The 24,834-nt window shown below is 36.3% G+C and overlaps 1 protein-coding gene across 2 annotated transcripts; it reads left to right on the plus strand.

Annotated features, from left to right (window-relative positions):
- Positions 1 to 527: 527 nt before the first annotated feature.
- SLC33A1 (solute carrier family 33 member 1) lies at positions 528 to 23,825 on the plus strand. Of its 2 annotated transcripts, XM_029214899.1 has the most exons (7): positions 528 to 1,757; positions 13,911 to 14,101; positions 18,030 to 18,214; positions 18,489 to 18,606; positions 20,981 to 21,196; positions 21,886 to 22,081; positions 23,548 to 23,818. In XM_029214899.1, exons 1-6 carry the CDS (start codon positions 986 to 988, stop codon positions 22,051 to 22,053), a joined length of 1,650 nt encoding a protein of 549 aa, XP_029070732.1. In that variant the 5' UTR covers positions 528 to 985; the 3' UTR covers positions 22,054 to 22,081; positions 23,548 to 23,818. The 2 variants fall into 2 exon arrangements, with proteins under 2 accessions (XP_029070732.1, XP_029070734.1); XM_029214901.1 differs by lacking the exons at positions 13,911 to 14,101; positions 18,489 to 18,606 and having other exon boundaries at positions 940 to 1,757; positions 21,886 to 23,825.
- The last annotated feature ends 1,009 nt before the right edge of the window (positions 23,826 to 24,834 follow it).

Raw genomic sequence — 24,834 nt, forward strand, 5'->3', positions numbered from 1 at the left:
AGTAGGCACTGTAAGGGACGCGCTTCACCTTTTAGCCAGGCCTTTTTTACCCTTTTGGGGGCACAAAGCGCCCCTGCCGGCTGATAAAGAAATTCCGTAAACTTCAATCCCCCTCCTCTCTGTTTCTGCCCGGCCCACGAAAGCAGGAGCATCACAAAATTCCCAGCCTGGAGCTTGGGTATTACCCACCCAAGCCTAGTGACAAGCCCTCACAGAATCGCCCGGGCTTCAAAGGTTGAACCGTGTTAACCTTAGGCGGTGGGGTCCGACCTAGCTGAATCCATCACGTGGCCGCAGGAGCCCAATAACCGAGACCCACGCTTTCCAGGCCGCCGCAAGCGCTCACAGAGCCGGAGCTTGCGCGAAGCCCCGCCCCGGCCGCACGGTGCGCCCGCGTTAATCCTCCCATGAGGTCCCAGCCGCTGGGGCTGCGCGTTCCTACCGAGCATTGTTTCCGAACTTGGCCAGGAGAGCGTTTCCAGATTGGCTTGCTCTGGAGGCGGGCTGAGGACTCATTTGAGACTTGGACCACTTCCTGAAGCGCGAGACAGGAAGTTATCTGGTATCTCTGTAGTCCCGTGGGGAAAGTAACGGCTTCCGCTTTGGTGACGGCTAGAGCAGGCGGTGGGTCGGGGGACTGGCTGTTTGGTCTCGCCGCAGCTAGGGGCCCGTTTCCATCGCAGCACCACGGCCCTCTCCTCCAGCCCAGACCCCGGCGAGGCTGCCCGGGGGGCTCCTTCAGGCTCCTTGACGCCGCTCCAAGGGGCATCTACCTGGGCATCGCCTGGCCTCCCGCCGGGAGACTGACTCCCGGCTTCAGCACTCAGGGCCACCATAAGAGGTGCCCTTATCAACCCGCGCCCTGCTCCCCCTCCCTGAGCCATCGAGACCCTGGTCCAGAGGGACAGCCTAGGACCTGGGACTAGACGGATCCAAGACGCTAAGCCCTGGCCTCCTACAGACGGGGCTCTGCATCGTCTCTGATATGTCACCCACCATCTCCCACAAGGATAGTCGGCAACGACGGCCAGGGACTTTTAACCACTCTCTAGATATGAAGAGCGGTCCTCTGCCGCCGGGCGCCTGGGATGATAATTATCCGGAGTTGGTTGACGGGGAAGGGGACCAAGAAGCTTTTTTGCGGGATATCGGCGCTAGTGACTTCTCAAAACCCCCACGGAGCTGCCGGGCGGAATTAAGCAGCATTTTGCTGTTGCTCTTTCTTTACGTGCTTCAGGGCATTCCACTGGGCCTGGCGGGAAGCGTCCCACTCATTTTACAAAGCAAAAACGTTAGCTATACAGATCAGGCTTTCTTCAGTTTTGTCTTTTGGCCCTTCAGTCTCAAATTGCTCTGGGCCCCGTTGGTTGATGCGGTTTACTTTAGGAACTTCGGTCGTCGCAAATCTTGGCTTGTCCCTACACAGTATATACTGGGACTCTTCATGATATATCTCTCCACTCAAGTGGACCATTTGCTCGGAAATACAGATGGCAGAACCCCCGATGTGGTTGCTCTCACTATGACATTCTTTTTGTTTGAATTCCTGGCAGCTACTCAGGACATCGCTGTGGATGGTTGGGCGTTAACCATGTTATCCCGGGAAAACGTGGGTTATGCTTCTACTTGCAATTCAGTGGGCCAAACAGCCGGTTACTTTTTGGGCAATGTTTTGTTTTTGGCCCTTGAATCTGCCGACTTTTGTAACAAGTATTTGCGGTTTCAACCTCAACCCAGGGGAATCGTTACTCTTTCAGGTAGTGTATTTAATTTATTATGCTGTTAGGTTTATTGTACGTTTATGAATCCTTTCGACAGTGTGTGTGGTGTTAGAAGGAACCATTATTTAATGTACTGGAAATCATTTTATGGGAGATAATCCGAGGTAGGTTTTCTGTTCTACTAAAATGAGCTTCAGCCAGAATGATTACATTAGAGCAATCATAATTGATCGGTATTCTGAACTGAGCAGGGGAAGGCAACCCAGTAAACATTGTTGTGTCATAGCAAACAAAACTCTGAGTCTAGGGATACCTTGGCACTTGCCTAATAATACTCAGATGCACATTTTTTAGAAGACTGGCTAGTGTGAAGACATGAGCCCGGCCTTATTTCAGAATTTTCCTTTCGTCTTTTGTTAGACTGAGGTTTCTAGCTCCATGTTTTCTGGTGCATTTCTACCCCTACCCTTATACCAAGAGCCGTCGTCTAGCCTTCTGGTGAATAGGACAGGGTTAATTCATTTAAACATTAATGAGCAGGCTAAGTGACTGGGTTCAAAGGGCCTCCTATGATTAAAGCCAAGTCCCGCCCACAAGAAGAACTTGCCAGTCAGGCTTGGCATTTGCTGTTGTTGAATTACAAGATTTCATGAAATGGGTAAGTAGAGTTCCAGAATGCACAAAACACCAGGTGAAAATGCACTGAAGCAGCAAAGTACAGAAAGATACAAGACAGTACATGCAGTGTTCAAAGTGCCTGAAGCAGTCATTGTGGGGCCTGATTTTGGACAATGATGCTGAAAGAAAGGTTGTGACCAAATTAAAGGTTGTTGACCAAATTCTTTAGTTGCTGTAAGAGTTTAAAGTTTATCCCGTAGGAAATTGGGTGTAAATTCTACAGATTTCCCCCTCTTTCTGCATGAGCACAATACAAGGCCCGGTAAGGTTTTTTGTTTTGTTTTGTTTTGTTTTTTAACTTTCCTAACAACTGAGAAACAGTAAAATTACCAGTATCAGGAATGACCAACACTGGGAATATAGTAGAATTCTTCATTCTGGTAGTGATGATCAATTTAGGTGACTGTCTCTTGAAGTTTAAACAGCTAAACTTTCTCTCATTTTCCTAGTACTAGGGGATTCCCAGTAGGGTAAATGTCAGGGCAAGGTGTGTGGTGAGGGAAGTTTAAGGGCTATATCATAATATTCAGGGAAGGGAGGAAGGGATTCTCAACTGTATTACTGAAATCGTATACAGCCCCTCCACACCCCTACACCCTATAAGTGATCCCCTTTCTACCTCCTCAAACTGCCAGTGAGCCACTACTACTGATGAAATAATAGTTATACTTTTCCTCAGTTGGTTTACGGCCAAAAATGGTTGAGAGATATTGCTGTGCACCTAGACAGGTTTGTCTCTGCTATATGGATAATTCTCTGCTTACAAATACTTCATGAATGCATCGTTGCTTTTTTATGTGTCTTGCTTTTCCTTTTTTACTGGGACTATTCATATCACCAAAAAGGGCTAATAGGATGATGTGTTACTTAACATGGGAACCTCTCAATAAATAAATCAAGATTGAAGAGACTATGGAAACTAAATTACTAAGTAAATTAGAGCTTTCTCACAAGTGCGATAAAAGAGTGATTAATAAAATATCATTCCAGAGAATGCCATTAACTGTTCCCCTATGGGAAGATCAGAATTGTGCCACTGGATTTTTATTTACACTGATTTATTATTTTGAATAGCTCTTTGTTCTGGAATTTGAACTTTGTTCTCCAGGAAATTGTAAAAATAGTTTACTTTTTAATAAGTTAAAGTTGAAGAGTCCTGTTTTCATTTTCCTTTGTATGACTGTACATATCACATTTATAGGTTTTTTTTGGAACTTAGTATAACTAAGAGTAACCAGTGGCTTTGAGGAATTTAGAGAGCACAGAAAGAATCATGAAGGAAATACAGTTGCTTAGGTAATAAAAGAAGAGGCAAACACTGAGGCAGATGTTTACAAAATGAGGAAATTAAAAAGAGGCATAATTATTTTTTAAAATTCTGAAATACGTTCTGTTATTAGCACTTGGTTTTGAGTTACAGATACACAGAGATAGAATATATTGAGAAAGAACAGTTTTTGCCATCTAGAAAGCAGTAATCTAAATAGTAAATTTAGAACAGGAAGGAGAGGATGAAAACACAGTCCCTTAGAAAGAAAACCTTGATTATGCTGAGATTGGCTTTTTGGTACCTTCAGGGATACAGAACAGTCCTTAACTCAGAGGTAGCCTTTTTTTGCTCCTGCCCCCTTGGTTTTCAAGGATCTTTAGTAGCAAAAAGAGATAACCTTTTAAGCTTCAAGCAATGTGAGAGTAACCCAGTAGGACACAGAGATTAGAACATAAAGTTTTATGCCTTGAAAAGATCATATATTTCAGTTCCTCATTTTTACTGATGAGGAAACTGATCAGGAAATTCTAACTGGCTAGTTAGAGGTAGAGATAGATATACCTACAGCTTAGGTTTCCTGACTCCTTATTTGGTGTTTTTCCTCCATTTGGTAGGAAACTAGGAAAAACTTCAAAAAAAAAAAGCCTCAAAACCTGAATATAATATGTGCTGATTGGGCTTTTCTATAAGAGAAATCAGCACTCTGACTGCTGATGTCCAAAACACATCAGCATGCTCCCAGAATGCCAGATGCCCAGAAGTGACAGACTAAGGGTTTCTTGTTGTTGTGTTGTTATTTTGATTTTAAAGTGACCCATGTCATTCATTTACTCAGCATTGAATGCCTGTTTGGTACTGGTCATGTGATAGATGTTACAATTTGATGAATAAAACCTGGACATTCTCTGCTTGCAAGGAATTTATAGTCTATAGTGCAGGTTTGCAAACCAAAATGATGAGTTGGTGCAGGACTGTAGGTATTGGAGGGGATAGTGATGACCTGAAAAACTCATTCCCTTTTAAAGGCGGGTAGCTTCAACTCCAATAAATTGTTCTCTTGTGGCAGTAGGATCCCAGGATTGCTAGATATTATGAGTATTCAGGAGAAGCTGGAAATTCCCTTTTTATTTCCTCATTTTAAAAACATTTGCTAGAATCATAAAATATGTCCTTAGGCCAGATCCAGCCTGAGAACTGGTAGTCGAGGCCTGCTCCTCTAGAAGTAGTGGTAGGGACTTCCCTGGTGGTTCAGGGGTTAAGACTCAGTGCTTCCACTGCAGGAGCGCAGGTTCGATCCCTGGTCAGGGAACTAAGATCCCATATAACACGCATGGCATGGCCAAAAAACGGGGAAAAAAAATTAGAAGCAGTGGTAACAATAATGAATAGAAGTGATTGGCATGGGAGCAGTATATTTGGGTTTTGAGACAGGGAGCAGGATAGTCTGATAGTGGAGAAAAGGGCCAAACATATTAGATCTATGAATCTGTTTATCTCTAGATAGGCCTGCACATATAGGAGTAAATCAGAGAAAAATGAAATGATGCTTTGAAAAAACAGATGCTCTAAGTATGAAGGTAATCAAACTGATGATAATAATAATAAAAACATTATTTTTAAGACATTTATGCTTTGAGAGAGAGAGTGCTGAATTCTGACCACTAGACCACCAGGGAGACTCATGCTATTCATGCTTTCAATTAGGAAGAAAGCAGGACCATTAATTCTGACTTAGTGACAAATTTCTTTGTCTTGCTTTCTGAAGCAGTACTCATTAATATATTTTACGTGACTAGAAATGCTATTTAGAATTTGGGCAGAACTAACTGACCCATTTCTAGATCAGTTATTCTTATATAGGCTGTAATACATTCTTTAGCATCTAAATCTAGGCTTGAAACATTCCCTTACATTCTCAAAAGATAAAACTATAGAGATAGAAAACAGATCAGTAGTTGCTAGGGGTTGTGGATGAGAAGGTTACTATAAATAAATAGCATGAAGGAGTTTTGGGGGTGTTGAAACTGTTCTGTAATGATTTGAATTTATGCATGTGTTAAAATTCATAGAACTGTACACCAAAAAATTGTTTTACTGTATAATTACTTAAAATTTCTAAAAATTTTTTAAAGGAATCCATTACCTTACAAGTTAATCCCTGGGTAAATATCATACACAGTATGATATACAGTCCTTGAGTTTCACTCTATTTTTGCCTTGAATGGAACAAATTCATAAATCTGGTGGATCTCACATCTCAGTATAGACAAAGGAAGAAGTGAACTTCTTTTCAAATGTTAGGGCCCTAGTAGTAAAGTGAGATAGCTGGGAATACTGGGGCTACTAGATTCAGGAGAGATTACATATTGAAAACTGGAGACCATACCCCAGAAAGAAGGTTTAAAGCCTTTTTCCTTTTTAAAACAAAGCAAAGGAGAAATGGTACTGTATGCTTTCCTTGTCCAGTAAAGAACTGTAGAATAGCTTTTGTGGATGGGGTGCATAAAAGCCAATTTACAAAATACACTGTAAACCAAAAAAGTATTTGATTTTATTTGGCATATGTCTTACTCTGAATTTCACTTCTAACTTTATTGAAATTTATTTGGAGGCCAATTGAACTAGCCTTTACTATGTAAATTTCTCAACAAAACAGTCAGAACCTCACTAATTACAAGCAGTCTCCTACTTTCATTTATAGTGTTCCTGAAAACTATAATTTAATTGGAGAAAGCAAAATAGACTTACCTAATACAAGATGTTTTCCTAGGAAATTAAAAATGAAATATAAGGACTTTACTGGTGGCACAGCAGTTAAGAATCCGCCAGCCAACGCAAGGACACGGGGTCAAGCCCTGGTCCGGGAAGATCCCGCACGCCGCGGAGCAATTAAGCCCGTGCGCCACAACTACTGAGCCACGCACCTAGAGTCCATGCTCCGAAACAAGAGAAGCCACCGCAATGAGAAGCCCGTGCACCGCAACGAAGAGTAGCCCCCACTCACCGCAATTAGAGAAAGCCCTCACGCAGCAACGAAGATGCAACGCATCCAAAAATAAATAAATAAATTTATTTTTTTTAAAAATGAAAAATATAAAACCCCTGATTCCACCTGTTCTTTTAAATACAATTTTGGATAAATGTTGCATTTTATACATGTCCTTTTCATTCTTTTTATTTCATATTTTTTAATGTGGGGTTTTTATCTTACTATATATATATATATATCTTAGTATAGGAGGTCACAAATACATATTTTTGTTTTTAATTTTTATTGGGGTATAGTCGATTTACAGTGTTGTGTTAGTTTTAGGTGTACAGCAAAGTGAATCTGTTATACATATACATATATCCACTCTTTTTTAGATTCTTTTCCCACGTAGGCCATGACAGTATTGAGTAGAATTCCCTGTGCTATACAGTAGGTTCTTATTAGTTATCTATTTTATATATAGAATTGTGTATGTGTCAATACAAGTATGTATTTTATATGTGAGTATGCATGCTGAAACATTTATTAAGGATGGGGTGCATATTCAAAAAGCAAGATGTTTGTTCCGTTACAGAATTTCTATTTCTTGGTTTGGTGTTATCTAAGAAAAATATTTTTAATTTAATTTCTTCCCTTTACTTTTATTTGTTTATTTATTTATGGCTGCATTGGGTCTTCATTGCTGCATGTGGGGGCTACTCGTTGCGGTGTGCGGGCTTCTCATTGCGATGGCTTCTCTTGTTGCGGAGCACGGGCTCTAGGCACGCTGGCTTCAGCAGTCGTGGCATGTGGGCTCAGTAGTTGTGGCTCGCGGTCTCTAGAGCGCAGCTTTAGTAGTTGTGGTACACGGGCTTAGTTGCTCCGCGGCATGTGGGAATCTTCCCAGACCAGGGATTGAACCCGTGTCCCCTGCATTGGCAGGCTGATTCTTAACCACTGTGCCACCAGAGAAGTCCCTTCCCTTTACTTTTGAACACGTGATAGCTGAAGTCCAATCATCATCAGTTAATGCTACAGAATACATGATTTAAAACACCTACAGATTTCTTTCTTTTTAGATATTTTATATTGTCTTGTATTTGAGACCTACATTTCTTATTCCTAGTACAGTCGTAGAACTTTTGCATTCTTAAATTTCCCATTAGTTTTTAAAAACTTTATTTAAAAGTAATTATGGATTCACGGGACGTTGCAGAGAAATGTTTAGAGAAGTCCATGCACCCTTCCCCTAGCATCCATTGTTAAAATCTTATTACATAACCATAGTACAATATCAAATCCAAGAAATTGACATTGGTACAATCCATAGAGCTTATTTAGATTTCACTAGTTATACATATATTCATTTATGTGTGCGCGTGTGTAGCTCTATGTAATTTTATCACATGTGTAGCTTTATATAACCTCCACCACTACTATCAAAATACTCAACTGTACCATCACCACAAAACTCTTGTGTTGCCTCTTTACAGCTATACCCATTTCCTCTTCTCCATCCCTAATCCCTGGCAGCCACTCATCTGTTTTCCATCTTTATAATTATATTATTTCAGAGATGTTACATAAATGAAATCATGCAGTATGTATCCTTTGGAGGTTGACTCTTTTCACTCTGAATAATTTCTTTGAGGTTCATCCAAGTTGTTGCATGGATCAGTGATTTGTTCAGTCTTATTGCTGAGAAATATTCCATTTGTTAGAAATACCACAGTATATTTTACCACTCATCCATTGAAGGCAATTTGAGTAGTTTCCAGTTTTTGGCTATTGCTATGTGAAAATAAGTCTTCATTTCTTTCAGATAAATGCCCAAGAGTACAAATGCTTGTTCACGTTAAGTGCATTTTTACCTTTGAAAGCGACTGCCCAATTTTTTTCTGGAGTGGCTATGTCATTTTATCTTCCCACCAGCAATACGTGAGTGATCCAGTTTCTCTGCATCCTTACCAGCATTTCATGTTACCATTATTTTTCATTTTAGCTATTCTGATGAACCCCGCCTCTTCGTGTGATAGTTTGGAATGCTCACTGTCAGCTGTTTTATAAAAGTCTGAATTCAGCTTTCAGCTTACAAAAAGTGATTTAGGGGTGTCAGGATGTAGGTTGTACAAAAGCTGAATGCAAGAACCTCCTATCATAGCATCAGAGTAGAGATAATGTCATACATGTTTAATTAAAATGGATTTTGTGCTTGGCTTGAACATATTTTTAAAAATGAAAAGAGTGATTCATTTCCATCTGTTCAGTGATACAAGCCCCAGATTTAGCATGAGGTGGGAGCATTGAATCTATTGGCCTCTCAGCTTCAGTCTTGCATCCTGGGCTGAGTTTAAGTCTAGTGTTTTGGGACAACAGGGATCTTGCTAGTCAGACAGCTGCTTAATCTAGTGCTTGATTGAAGAAACCATTTCTTCTACCCCAGAGGAGAGCCTGGCATTGTTGGAGTTAATGAAAAAGTATGTGATTTAAAGATGGCACCTTCCTAAGGGGTTAGGAAAACCAAACTCTTAGGAAGCTTTCAAAATTAGCTTTGTATTTAGTTAATTTTTGCATTGCATGTTGTGTTTCAAAAATCTAATCCCCAAATAAGACATGACTATATTGTATTATAATCAAAACAGAATTTTCTGGGAGTGTTCCTCAGTATAGATATTTCGAGCAAATGTTTAAAAGGGAGAGATTTGTGACATAGAAGAAAATTCTGTTTCTTGCTAAGACTTACCTGGAGACCCAGGGCCAGATACATGGTATATCTATTTCAGTTTCTTCCATTGTGAAAGAGCAGTGGACTGATGATAGGTGTCTAAATTCCCTTCATGCTCTAACTTGTGAAGTGGAGAAAGCTGTACTGAAAGCAAGATGAAAGGAAGGCCTGAGGGTTATTTAGAACAGAAACTGAAAGTTTGTTTTCCTGCGACTTCTGAAGGACTAAAGTTCATTTCCATAGTGTGAGAGTTAGAGAGAGAACCTGTCCTGAGCCAAGGATGGTTGTATCAGACAGTGCTTCTTAATTTTTCTACCTCTTCTGATGGTGGAAGAGAATGAACCTGTACCACGAAGGGTCTGGGGGCTTGGTCCAAAGCCTTGAAAGCTTGAAATTTTTTTGAAATCTTGTTTTATCTTTAAAATTCATGGAAATTTTGCCTTCTCTATAATATATGTTTCTCATGAAAATGTTTCTTTCTAAGTTATTGAGTAAATGAACTGTTTAGGAAGATGGACCATGTTTGATTTGCATACCCTATGGCATACCACCGTATGGGGAGATGGAGGTGGGGAGGGGGGAATACAAGTAACCAGTTCAAAGAAGTATTCTTAAGTGTCTGTGTTCCAGACTTCTTGATTGGAGCTACAATAAGTACCTTTTTTCTCAGGTGTATCTGTTTAGTAGGAAGACAGCCTACTTGCAGTAGGTGTTTCTGAGCATCTGGGTAGTATAATGAAGAACATTCTTGTTTTAGAGTCAGATCTGAGTTTGAATCCCACCTCTGGCAATTCCTGGTTTGTGATTCTCTTTCACTGAGTATAAAACAGGAATAATAATGCTTGTCTTGGAGAGTGAGTTTGAAGGTTATTGCCCTGTCCTGTGTCTTGCTTTGGCGTAATAGGAGCTCAGGTGCTGGCTATTATATCCTTTTTATTACTGGTGCATTGTTACATGCTCTTAATTTTTGCACTCATTGGAGCGTTAGGTAAGATCTAGTAGCCACTTCAGAATATTTAACTTGTCTTACAGGTCTTTGCACAAAATTGTGTATAAGAAACTTGAACATCAGCTCTGACATCTTGATCATACATATATATGTCACAATGCTTTTGCAGATAAAATACATAAATCAGAATCAACCAGAATGTTAATAATGAAATATTTAGATTATTATTGCTAATAATATCTTTTTAGTGGTTGGTATATCAGACTATGGTTGTTCTGTAGGATCCAAGCAGTATTAATAAACAATAGCCAATAGTTTAATAATAGTATTTATGGTAATGGCATTCATAAATCTTAATACATTTTCTGGCAGTGGTTAAGCCTCTCTTTCTGAGCCATTACTTCATTCTTCAGTCTCTGTGAGCAATGGAAAGCCTTTGAATGAGGGCTGTGAATGACCTATTGTCACTACTTTCTTCTTTCTTTCATACTGTTATCTTACCCTCAAAGCACAAAGAAATTAGAAATAATCTTATCTGCAAACAATACTGAAACCTGTTTAACTTGTTCTTAATCTTTTTTCCCTTGGTACTGGTATCACGGAGTTTAAATTCAGATGAAGATTTTGTTCATTAAAATGGGGAGAATAGGGGATTCCCTGGTGGCGCAGTGGCAGTGGTTGAGGGTCCGCCTGCCGATGCAGGGGACACGGATTCGTACCCCGGTCCGGGAGGATCCCACATGCCGCGGAGCGGCTGGGCCCGTGAGCCTTGGCCGCTGAGCCTGCGCGTCCGGAGCCTGTGCTCCGCGACGGGAGAGGCCGCAGCAGTGAGAGGCCCGCGTACCGCAAAAAAAAAAAAAAAAAAGGGAGAATAAGGAATTCCCTGGCGGTCCAGTGGTTAGGACTCCGTGCTTCCATTGCAGGGGGCATGGGGTTTAATCCCTGGTCGGGGAGCTAAGATCCTGCAAGCCTTGTGGCAGAGCCAAAAAAAAAAAAAAAAAAATGGGAGTGTATACTAAGCAAATTAAAAAATTTCTTTGCTGAAAGTAGTATATAACTGAAAACTTTTAAGTTTCACTTACCGTTTTTTAAAAACTTATTATTCTTATTTATTTATTTATTTTTGGCTCAGTAGTTGTGGCATGTGGGCTTAGTTGCTCCACAACATGTGGGATCTTCCTGGACCAGGGCTCAAACCCATGTCCCCTGCGTGAGCAGGCGGAGTCTTAACCACTGCGCCATCAGGGAAGCCTCTCGTGCTGGTGCTGCCAGCATCATGACAGAGGATCATACTGAGTATCGCTAGCCTGGGAAAAGATCAAAATTCAAAGTACAGTTTCTACTGAATGCATATCGCTTTCACACCATCATAAAGTTGAAAAATCTCAAGTGAGACCTTCATAAGTTGGGGACCATCTGTATAAATTTCACATTATGGAGAAAAGAATTCACCTCAGAATACAAATTTCTGTATGTGTTTGAAGCAGTTTAGCTTCTTTAATTTGCAAAATTTGAGTAGCAGAGCCTTGTTTTTGGTTAGGCTTGTGGAGACTACATAATTAGCCAATTCTAATAGATTCTTAATTCAACATTAATTTTAAAAAGTCTTTATATAGGCACTGTGAAATAATGGAAGGAGTATGAATCTCAAATTCAGAAGATTTAGGTTCAAGTTCTGCCTGTTAATAATTTGACCTTTGGCAAAGGTTTAAATATTCTGAGCTTTTCCTTGTCTCTGCATAGTATAATAATGCCTACTTTGCCTGTCTCATGTGTTTACTACAAAAATCAAATGAAATAACTTATAAGAAAGGAACATTTAAATACTAAGGTGAATTTGGTCTATGCATGAGGGAAGTTGATCTAAATGAATGATGCTGTCTGCCTCCATCGTAAGTGAGAGTTAAGCTGTAGTGACCCAGCACAGCAGCCGGGCAAGACTGAATACAGAGGAAACCCTGACTCAAGAATGTAGACCTTTTTTTGGAAAAAGGTGACTAGGCTTCATGAACAGTCAGTTATGCTGCATGAGCAATAAAATAAAAAGCAAACACATTTAAAACTGAATATGATTTTAGAATGTTAGAGCTAGAAAACATCTGGGATTTTCTAGGGAACTCCTCTTATTTTACAGATGAAGAAACTGAGGGTTATCCACTAAGTTTTGTTTTTTTTAAAAATAAATTTTATTAGAATAATGAAAAATAATACATGCGGATAACCATAGGATACACACATAGGAATTTAAAGGTAAATTTTATACTTTTCAATATGAAACAAAGTACATATCTCATGGAGATGTATTTCTAGAGATGCCATGAAACAATAGAGTAATAATCTTGAAAATGAAAAGTATCAGAACATAATATAGGAATTACTAAATAATAAAAAGGTTCAACTCCATTACATGTAGCATAAAATACAGGTATTGGGGCTTCCCTGGTGGCTCAGTGGTTGAGAGTCCGCCTGCCGATGCAGGGGACGCGGGTTCGTGTCCCGGTCCGGGAAGATCCCACATGCTGCAGAGCGGCTGGGCCCGTGAGCCATGGCCGCTGAGCCTGCACGTCCGGAGCCTGTGCTCCGCAACGGGAGAGGCCACAACAGTGAGAGGCCCGCGTATCGCAAAAAAAAAAAAAACAAAAAAAACAGGTATTGGAGAAAGTTTTATAGAGACAAAATAAGATGCATTTCTTAGGGTGGTTAAGGAGACACAAGTTTTTGAAATCAGTTGTATGAGGCACTGACTTAAAATATAATATCAGGCAATGTAACCTCTCAGCCTGTTTCTTCATCTGAAGATTGGGGCTAGTAATAACTTCCCCTGTTGTACTATTGTAGTAAAGGAAATGATATGTGTAAGATGCTTAGCACATTTATGGCACATGGTATGCACTCAAGAAATGGTGCCTTTATTATTACTATTATTTTTAGCTGTTATGCAGAATCTTCCAGAACATTATTCACTCCCTCCGCTTAATTTGTTTGCAATATGGGCTAACGGCCCAGGCATCTTTCACTGAAACAACCCAAATAGTACTCTTCATGTGTCTTTTTTGTGCATCTACAAGGACAAGAAAATTACTTATGTATCATAGTATTGAAAGAGAAGGTTATTCTTAAACAGATTAAAAACGAAGTTTAAAAACAAAAGGCAGAAAATCTAATGTAAATGATCATCTGTTTGTTGTTTAAGTTGTCAAAATTTAATAAAGAACTGAAATGGTTTAAGTGCTTAAGAAGTATGACTAAAGATGGATCTTATGGGATATGAAAATCATCTTCTGCCCTTAAGCAGTTTCCTTGAATAAAGTGACACAGCAGGGTCACAGTTTGGTAACTTTTATTTCATTCAATCCACTAAACCCTTTCCTTGTTAAGTATCACTGTCTATGTAATGTATGTTTAACAGAGACAGGACTGTCTTATTCATCTGCTGTGCCTCATCTGGTGCCTTGAACATGACCAGCCCTATGTGTTCATTTTTTTTTTTTTAACAGATTTTAGTTGAGGAAAAGTTGTGTACAGAATTATTTAGTATCAATGAAGACATGTTATTTCAAAGGTTAATTATAGATTTAAAACATTTTTAATTTCAGACTTCCTTTTCTTCTGGGGAACTGTATTTTTGATAACAACAACTTTAGTTGCCCTTCTGAAAAAAGAAAACAAAGAAGTATCCGTAGGAAAAGAAGAAACCCAAGGGATCACAGATACCTACAAGCTGCTTTTTGCAATTATAAAAATGCCTGCAGTTCTGACATTTTGCCTTCTGATTCTAACTGCAAAGGTAAGAGATTTATAAAGCAAATTCCCCATTCTGTTACAATTAACAATATCATGGAATACTTCTGTTGCCTTTTCGTAAGTCCCTTTCCAGTAATATTAGAATTTAACAATAAAAACTAATATACTTTGTTTACTAAATGTGTTTTAAAAGGTGTGATGATATCAAATCGAACATAACTTCAAAGTAAGCTAAATGTCTTAAGATCTTGAAAAAAATTATGCCAATTTGAAGTACTTCTAATAAATGTGAGTTTTTAAATGAATGATATTAATGCTTGGAATGGAAATGAATACCTTAAAAAAATAATAGCTCTCTACTGTTAGAATGAGTATATACCTAATGTCAAAGGTATTAAAATTATTTACTTAGGATGTAATTTACAAAGATATGGAAATGTATGATTATTAGAAGTCCATTTAAAAATCAGTTGGATTATTTTAAAATGTTAGAAGGAAATATACTATCAAATAAAGGGGGGTTTTGGTGACTTTTTAAGAATTCTGTATGTTTTCTGTATTAAGATGTCTTAATTTTATAGTTCTAAAACATTTTAAAGAGATTATGTTAGAAGAAAGGTAAGTATATTTTGTTATAGTGAACTATTGCTAGTATTGGAATTAATATCCTAAAATATAAAATCAGTTATAGGATTTTCATATTATATTTAAACCTATCAACATAAGCACTTTCACAGCTATCTTTTGATAACCCTAAAGTAAAAATTACAGCCTCATTGTTTTGAAGTACTGAGTTTTTCCTCCTCTCTAAGGATAAGGAGGGTTACATTTTTAGGAAATGTTAGGAAGGTTTAAACTTAAGGTTCAACTTTAGAAATGCTAAAAGTTTCAAGGAAGAATAGTATTATCTAATTATATCATTTAGAGATAACCATTGATAACATTTTTGGTATATTTCCCTCCAGCCTCCTTTTTTCCCCTATGTATGTATGTGTGTGCATGCACATGTGTGTACATAAACTTGACATATATAATTAATACATTAATTATAATTAAGAATTAATATATTTATATACACACAAATACTTTAAAAGTGGAATTGGATCATACTGTGTATAATTTTTTATTTTGTTATTGTCTTATTCCATATTCCTGTATCATTAAATAATATTTTATAATATACTTTTTAATAGCTATAAATTGTCACAGTATATAAATTTGCCATAATGTACTCATTTTTCTGTTGTTGTATATTTAATTTGCCATGTGTTTTAATTATAAAAATGCACTAGTGAATATTTTTGTGTGTAACTCTTCGGTGTTCTGAATATTTCCTTCCAATAGATTCTTAAGTGAGCAATTAACGGATCAGTGAATATGATTGTTAAATTGCTTTTTAAAAGATTTTAATAATAAATTATACTGTCACCAGCAATGTATAAGGAGTTGCTTCAAATACAGAGTCTAGAATCCCATGTTCCCCCTGTAGAGTAAACCTCACCAAAAGTAACATCTCTCCTAACTTTTAACACCATAGATTAGTTTTCCCTGCTTTTGAGTTTTATATAAATGGAATATCCAGTATGTATTCTTATGTCTAGCTGTTGTGCTCTTTCACTCAACATCATATTTGTATAATTTATCCATATTGTTATTTATAGCAATAGTTTGTTCATCTCATTGCTTATAATATTCCATTGTATGAATATGCCACAATTTATCCATTCTATCAACAAATGTTTAGATTATTTCTACTTTTGGACTATTATTAATAGTGCTTCTATGAACTTTCATGTAAATTACTTTTGGGGAACATAGGTGAACATTTCTGATGGGTAAATACCTGGGAGTAGAATTGCTGGTCATTAAGAAAAGCATAGTATATACTGCCAAACAGTTTTCCAAAGTCATTGTTCCAATTTTCTCTACCACCAGCACTGTAAGGGAGTTCTAATCACTACGCAGCCTTGAAACCACATGTATTGTCTTTTCAATTTTAGCCTTTCTGGTGGGTGTGTAGTGGCATCTCATTATAGTTATAATTTGCATTTCCCTGATGACTAAAGAAGTTGAGCATCTTCTCGTATGATTATTGGCCATTTGAATATCCAGAGTTACCCTTCTCTTTAAATTTGTAGAAGTTTTATTTTTTATATATCCTGGATATGAGTTTTTTTATTAGATATGCGTATTACAAATATCTCCTGTACCACTTTTAAGACAGAGTAAATGTTGAAGTCGGTTTGTATATCTAATGTTTACAAAGAGAATGTGTTAAGTATAAGTGAAATTCTTTTCTGGACTTAAATGAAATATCTCTGACCTTTAATTTTTTATGTGAAATTTGCTTTTTGGCTCCATTCCGAGAAGTTAAAGTATTTAAAAGTATTTAAAGTAATATTTATCATTAAAAAAATTTTTTTTATTTGTATATTTTCACACTTACTGAAAATTTACTTGTATAGTTGAAAGAATGTCCATATATGTTTATCAAAATTCTGTGATTTTTAACATTTAGCTCCCCTTTCTTTATTCTGTAAATTGTGCTATTTTACATATTTCTTATGAAGTATTTGAGAGTAGTTTGTACATATCATGTCCCTTTATCTGTAAATACCTTAAGTATGTATCTCCTAAAAACAAGTACTTTCTCTTACAAAGCCACAACTTAATGAAAAATTAGGAAATTTCAATTGATATAGTACAATTTCCTAATCACAGTGCATATCCAGATTTCACCAGTTGTCCCCAGAGCAGCCTTTATAACTTTATTTGTCCCTGGTCAGGGATCCAGTTCAGGATCACACATTGCATTTAGTTAGTATGAGCCTTTCTTTGTCCTTCACGACCTGGACACTTTTTTTTAAAAATTTTATTATTTTATTTTATTGGCATATAGTTGATTTACAATGTTTTGTTTCAGGTGTACAGCAGAGTGATTCAGTTATACATATACAATATATTTATTCTTTTTTAGATTCTTTTCTCATATAGGTTATCACAGAATATTGAGTAGAGTTCCCTGTGCTATATAATAGGTCCTTGTTGGTTATCTACCTTATACATAGTAGTATGTGGTGACCTGGACACTTTTAAAGAAGACAGACCAGTTATTCTGTAGAATGGCCTTCCATTTATGTTTGTCTAATGTTTCTTCATGTTTAGGTTCGTGCTGTGTATTTATGTCAGAAATATCATAGAAATAATACTGTGACATCTTCAGGGAATTATATCAGGAGCCATATCATGTCCCTTTATCCATTAAATATTGTTGTTAACCTTGATTACCTTGTTAATCCATTGCAAAGTTACTATTTTTCCTTTTGTAATTAAAAACTAATTCGTGGGGAAATACTTTGAGACTATCTAAATATCTTATTTCACCTCAAACTTTTACCCACTACTTTTAGCATCCTTATTTGTTTTTGTTGTTTTTAAGAATTAATTTAACTATACCTTTTCTTACCCCTCATTTAACTCAACCTCTTAGATATAATGTTTTCTCAGAATTATTTTTGAAAAGCTAGGTGACTTTTTGGAAATTTTGTTGTCAGTCAGAAATCATCAAAAATGTGTATGGTTTGTGGCAATGATGCTTCATTTTAACCAGATTTATTTGGAGTCAAAGGCTTTTCTTTTAAACTTAAAATATACAAATCAGTAGGTTTGGACTTGGACTCTGTTTATTGTAAGATATAGAACTTTTTGAAATGGAAATTTAGTTGTAATTAAAATTACAGTTCCTAAGAGTGCTGAATTTTCACTTGTTTTTACTTCATATTGTTAGTAGACCATAAGGGCAAAGTGTGCCTCCGTAACTTGATTGCTGTACCAGATATAATAATATGATACTTACTTGTAACTGGCATGGGTCAATAATGAGACTGAGGTTCTTAAATTACTTACATATGCTTGGAGGAAAATATTTCATAAGTCACAAATTAAAATATTTTTTTGTTTTTATATTGCAGATTGGTTTTTCAGCAGCAGATGCAGTAACAGGACTGAAACTGGTAGAAGAGGGAGTACCCAAAGAACATTTAGCCTTATTGGCAGTTCCAATGGTTCCTTTGCAAATAATATTGCCTCTGATTATCAGCAAATATACTGCAGGTCCCCAGCCACTAAACATATTTTACAAAGCCATGCCCTACAGGTAAAAATGAAATGAAACCTTACTAAATAAGAGAGGTTAAATAAGGAGCGGTTATCAGTATCACTAATATCTGTGTATAGAGTGTATATGGAAAAAGGCTTGAAAAACATCTTTAACTTCAGTATCATTTATATGCACTTTTATCTCTTTTTAACTTCCTAACAGGTTTTAGATACAGGCTTCTTTCATATGGTAGGCACACAGATTTCTGTTTTTGTTATTGTTTTTTAACCTAAAATGGAGGTCAGCTCCACCTTTCTTTCTTTTTCTATAGATTATTGCTTGGATTAGAATATGCTCTACTGGTCTGGTGGACTCCTAAAGTAGAACATCAAGGGGGATTCCCTATATATTACTATATTATAGTGCTGCTCAGTTATGCGTTACATCAGGTAAGCTTGCCATGGTTTTTCCCAGGAAGTAAACTCTCCTATGTAAAATAAAGAAGAAGTTCTTCTACAATTGCCTTAAAATGATGATAATAAATTTTAAGATTTAAGCACGAATCTGTTTCTGAAGAAATTATTTGACAGTGAACTTTAAACCTTGTGGATTTTATTTTTTATATTTTTATTTTTTGGATTTTATTTTAATGAGTTTTATTCATAGAAAGAAAGTTTCTTCTTCATTCACTTCATTTTTTTTTCTTTTGTTCATTCAACAAATATTTGTTACATTTCAGAATTTATCCCAAAGTTAATTAAGAATTCTACCCTTGCTAAGTATCCCTCAGTTCATCCCTAGATTTGGGATTCTTTCCTTCTTCTAGTCCCGATATTTTCTTTTTTCTGAAAGTATTGAGAAATAATGACAGCTTCTAGATTATACGTCCCAGGTTTTTGGTTTAGATTCTGTATTAAATTTTTCTTTCTTTCTTTTCCTTTCTTTCTTCCTTTCTTTCTTCCTTTCTTTCTTCTTTCCTTCCTTTCTTTCTTTCTTTCTCTCTCTTTCTTTCTTTCTTCCTTTTTCTTTTTTCCTTTCTTCCTTCCTTCCTTCCTTTCTTTTTCTTTCTCTCTCTCTCTCTCTCTTTCTTTCTCTTTCTCTCTTTCTTTCCTTCCTTTCCTTTCCTTTCCTTTCTTTCTTCCCTCCCTGACCTGGGATTGAACCCAGGCCCTTGGCAGGAAAGCATGGAGTCTTAACCACTGGACCACCAGGGAATTCCCTGTATTAAAAATTATGACTTACTCTTTGTGGTTTTGGAAGCTGGGAGTTAATCTGCTTTTTTTTCTTTATTAAATGTTTGTAATCCCCAAAAGAACTGATCTCCACTTTTCCATAGTCTCACCCAAGGTGCTGTTGCAGAATGGGTTTTTCTTTCCCTGGGAATAAATGGTTCAAATAAATGGCAGATGCCCAGTAGTAACCTTTGGGACTCAGTTGCAGTTATTGCTAATGTGTGTTTCAGATTCACTTTGGATCTATAGTACCTAGTTTAAACTCTTTGAAAATTATATTTACCAACTCCTCACTGTTTTTAACTGAAACCTAAAAATATGACTACCAGTTAACCTCAGTAATTTTTTGCATACATTTATATCATTTAGGAGAATTCTGTAGTGGATCATGTCTGACTAGCTGTATGTAAAAACATTGAGGCTAAGGTGTCAAATATAATTTTTTTTCTGTTTTGCACATAGTTAATGCTAGGTGCCAAACTGAAGCTAAGAGAAGTAGTTTAGCTTAGTAATGCTTCACTTCTTGAGTAAGTAAAGAAAAATATGATGTAGTTGTCCAAAAATCATTTGTTTGGCTTTGGATTTCATTAGAGAATTTTCCAAAGTGTAGTCATCGAAACTCAGAAAACCAGATGCTTTGTGGTAAAAATATTACAAGGCCAAGTAAATTTGAGAAATGATACATGACATAACCCCTCTTTATGTAGCATCTTAATCATTCCTTCAGCAAATATTAAGTGAATACACCTATTCCATGCCAGGAACCATTGTAAGTACTAAAATAAAACAGTGAATAAATCATGCCAGAATCCCTGCCCTTAAGTTTATATTCTAAAGGCTTTCAGGAGGCCTACAGTCTAATTTTGTGTAACTTAGTGTTTCTCAGTCTTATTTGACTTTGGAACTCCTTTTTCTATGAACATCCCATGGAACAGTCTTCAAAAGAATTCTATTTTAGAAACATGGGTTGTTTTCATGTTCCTAAATGAAGGGTTAATTCTTGCCCCTCAAGGAGATTTTTCTCTTTAGTTTGTCACATAAATTTTGAATTATATATAAGAAAATTATATACATATAATTATACATTCATATTCCCTTTGAATATTTGAGTGCTTATATGTATAATATATACTATACACACATATGATATATTTAGGTATAGTGTAAATATAGTGTTTTGCTTATTACTATATGGATCTTTCAATACTACCTCATCTGTCATTCTCAGTTGAGCCTTCCTTGACTACTTGTGATAAAATTAATCTCCCATATATTTAGGCTCTGATAGCACAATGTGTGTACTTCTTTTTTCAATACTTACCACATTTCATCATAATTATTTATTCCCTATTTTCCCAGCTTAGAATAAATTCTTCAAGGGCACAGAGGGACTGTGTCTTATTCATCTTTGTATTGCCATGACCAGACGTTAAAGCCTGGCTTGTAGTAGGTGCTCAATAAATGTTTGTTGATTGAGTTTAATAAGAGTCATGAAAATTAATTTTCTGGTTTATGCTTTCAATGTTATTAATTTAGACCATAGCTTTTTAAAGTCTAATTGTACTGAATATGTTTTACATTTTCCCTGTAGGTTACATTGTATAGCATGTATGTTTCCATAATGGCTTTCAATGCGAAGGTTAGTGATCCACTTATTGGTGGAACATATATGACCCTTTTAAATACTGTGTCCAACCTGGGAGGAAACTGGCCTTCTACGGTAGCTCTTTGGCTGGTAGATCCCCTCACAGTGAAAGAGTGTGTAGGAGCATCAAACCAGAATTGCCGAACACATGATGCTGTTGAGGTAAGTATGTTGCAATTTTAGATAATGTTAAGGTAATATTAAGATATTAATTTCCTCGTTTTTGCCTCTAGCAGTACTACATCTTTTTAAAATCGTATCTGCCCATAGTTTCTAATAGCTTTTTCTTTCCCATCATAACTGAGGGTATAAACACACTCACATCAGTAAGTGAAGCTCACTTGAAGTTGCTTCTCAGCAAGGGAGGAGCAGTCTCTCTCTCCTTCACCTTGTGTACCATTGTCCTTATACACTAGGCATTTAATAAATGCATGATTAATAGCTAAGGTATATAATGATATAAGAAGGAGGGTTCCATTGGCTATTCATATAACAAATGGTGGTAAAACTGAATGGTTAGTAGTTTGTTGATAAATTATTTCAAAGTAACAATAACCCACTTCTAGAGTAAATTCCTTGGAAATTTCCTCACATTTCCAAATATGAAAAGCTATATCTTGAAAATGAATATTGTTTACAGCAAGAGCTGAAAATTCTTTTTAATACTGTTAGTAGCATTAGAGAGATTAAGATACATTAACTTGTTTTGTCACTTGGAGTGAATGAAATGTTTTAACAAAAGTATATTTTGATTAATCCTTTAAATAACAAAGTAGAAACATGTAAATTGCTGAATACTTCCATTTTGAAATTCTGGAGTATTTATTGATATTATAATTTTATTTTTACAGCTTTGCAAAAAACTCGGTGGCTCATGTGTTACAGCACTGGATGGTTATTATGTGGAGTCCATTATTTGTGTTTTTATTGGATTTGGTTGGTGGTTCTGTCTTGGTCCAAAACTTAAAAAGTTACAGGATGAAGGACCATCTTCATGGAAGTGCAAAAGAATCAAGTAATGCATTCACTACTGGACATTCTAGAAAGGTAACTCTAGTTTAGTTTTAACTCAGAGAGTTATGATAATCAGTGTACAGGAGTATAAAATATTATTTTAAACAGGAAATTACTAATATAAAATGTCAAATGGTTAAAAATATAGAGACCTCTCTGTATATTTAAATATACTTTTCCTTGCCTTGTCAATGTATTTAAAGTTTACTTAAGGTCAGGAAATTCGTATTAAAACAACTTTTCTGATCTTGTTATTTGATTTATGTCTTTTTAATTTACTGACCAAAGCATGTTTTAACCTGCAATGCAGTAGTCATGGGTGGTAACCATGCAGTCAAGTATTGTTATCAGTACCTATCATTGAGCTATATTAAAATGTTTGGTAAAATATATTAAATGGAACAGAGCTTGATATTCAGGTACTAACTACAACTAGTTTGGCCTTGTTGGCAGTTAAATCTTATTTTGAATTGTAAATTGGTTAAATTTGTTGTGGAATTTGTTGAGAAGAGAATATAAACTACTGAAAAACCATTTTAGTTTTAATTTTTCTGACCATAACCACATTATGCTAATGAATCTGTGTTAAAAAGACTATTTTAAATGTATTTCCTGCTTTTGTAAGCATTAAAGACTTATAGGAAGATTATTCAAACTATTTTTTATAAAATGAAAGCTATGACTTTTATTGGTTCCCCTCCCCCTTCCCCCTTTTGGAAGATATTTTGATTCCTTGTTAATTTTACCGTAAAGCTTACATATGGTTTTTTGTCATAAGTGCTTCATGGCACATGGACAGCTCACAAGTGGTTCAAATTTAATGTTGTATGTATGTTCATGGCAAAGTTTTGAAAATAAAAATTAAACATTTTTCTTAAAGTAGTCTTCTTTTTATTATTGAGAGAAAAACAGTAAAACTTACTGATTAAGAAAAATTTAAATGAATAATAGTGTAATTTTAGAAACTGTTTTGAAGACAGAGACAAAGACATTTTGTGCCTTTGACAAATAATGTGTTGGAAAAAGATTTCTTAATTAAGCACTGTACTAATGAGAAAAGCTCTCACAATTGTACCGAATCAGGTACTATGTTTCCTCTTATTAAAACACAACCTTCTGTTTGTAAACTATAGTTTCTAGTGGGGAATTGCTATCCCAGGAGAATTAAGCTTTTGAGTACTTTAGCAATTTCCAACATATTATGTGTACCTGGTAATAAGGTTCTTTGCATATTTTGTGTTGTATGGTACTCGGACTCTTTAGAGATTACATAAAGCCTTCACAAGTTAGAGAAAAAGAGATATTAAGTTGACTCTTATTTTTTTTTTAACATCTTTATTGGAGTATAATTGCTTTACAATGGTGTATTAGTTTCTGCTTTATAACAAAAGTGAATCAGTTATACAGATGTCCCCATATCAGTTGACTCTTATTTAATAATTATTATCTTTGTGGGAAAATACATACTAATGTTTGATTTTGTTAATTTTATAACATAGGTTGAATTTTAGAGTGGGGTTTTTATAAGTAATGGAGGATAAAATGGGTGGGAGAAAATGGCACTCAGCATCTGAAGAAAGATAGAGGCAGTGGCTTCTAGAACTCATGCATTGCCATTGGAAAGCCTGTGTTGGGAATCACTGTCAGATCCTGAAGAATCACCTGGAAAATCGTCCTAGAGACATCCCAAACCATAGACTACAGTACTTTGTCACGTGTGTTGTCCTTTGTCATGTATTATAATCAAAATGTTTACATGAATAAAGAAAACCTACTAACTCTCATATGTGAAATGTATTTTAATTAATTAATTAATTAATTAATTAATTTTTTTGCGGTACGTGAGCCTCTCATCGCTGCGGCCTCTCCCGTTGCGGAGCACAGGCTCCGGACGTGCAGGCTCATGGGCCCAGCCGCTCCGCGGCACGTGGGATCTTCCCGGACCGGGGCACGAACCCGTCTCCCCTGTATCGGCAGGCGGACTCTCAACCACTGCGCCAGCAGGGCAGCCCTGTATTTTGATTTTTTACTTTTGGATTAAGAAGCTCACATTGCCATAATTACCTTTATCTTTTCCCCATATTATTACAAATTATACATACTTTCAAACGTACTTTAAGTTTCTAAATCATTGATGACTTGAAGTTTTAAAATGTATTTTAAGCCTTAACGGTAAGGTGAAAGCCATTCCATTAATTACACTTGCTCTAGAAATGAACACTTGCTTTGAATTGTAGTCATTTGGTTATTTGGATACATGCTTGTAAGGTTTGCCAAAAAAATGACTTGTTAATATCAATGTTGCATACACTGATCACTGATGGCATCTTATAAATGATCTACCTGAATGTGAGGATCTGTTTGTTGTAAATCTGCTAGAAAACACTGCCTATTTTTGTGTGTGTTTTTCCTTACTAACAGATCCTGATAAACTCTACCCTCAGGTATGAACATTAACTCCTCCAGTTAATGAATTATATATTTACTGGCTAATATTGAATATAAATACATATATACGTTTATAAATACATATATATATATACATCTCTTTATAGCAGTATTTCCATTTGCACATTGGTTGCAACCCGTTTAAATCAAAAGATGAGTTTGAAAAGCTCTTATAAGATTAGCTAAGATTAGCTGAGACTAAAACTAAAAACTCCCTCCTTGGACTTCCCTGGTGGCCTAGTGGTTAGGATTCTGGGCTTTCACAGTGGTCGCCTGGGTTCAATCTCTGGTCGGGGAAGATCCCGCAAGCTGCGTGGTACTCCTTTGTAATTATTTTA

This window comes from Monodon monoceros, unplaced genomic scaffold, assembly GCF_005190385.1.
Source record: "Monodon monoceros isolate NGI ecotype Baffin Bay Population unplaced genomic scaffold, NGI_Narwhal_1 Super_Scaffold_11, whole genome shotgun sequence".
Taxonomy (NCBI): domain Eukaryota; kingdom Metazoa; phylum Chordata; class Mammalia; order Artiodactyla; family Monodontidae; genus Monodon; species Monodon monoceros.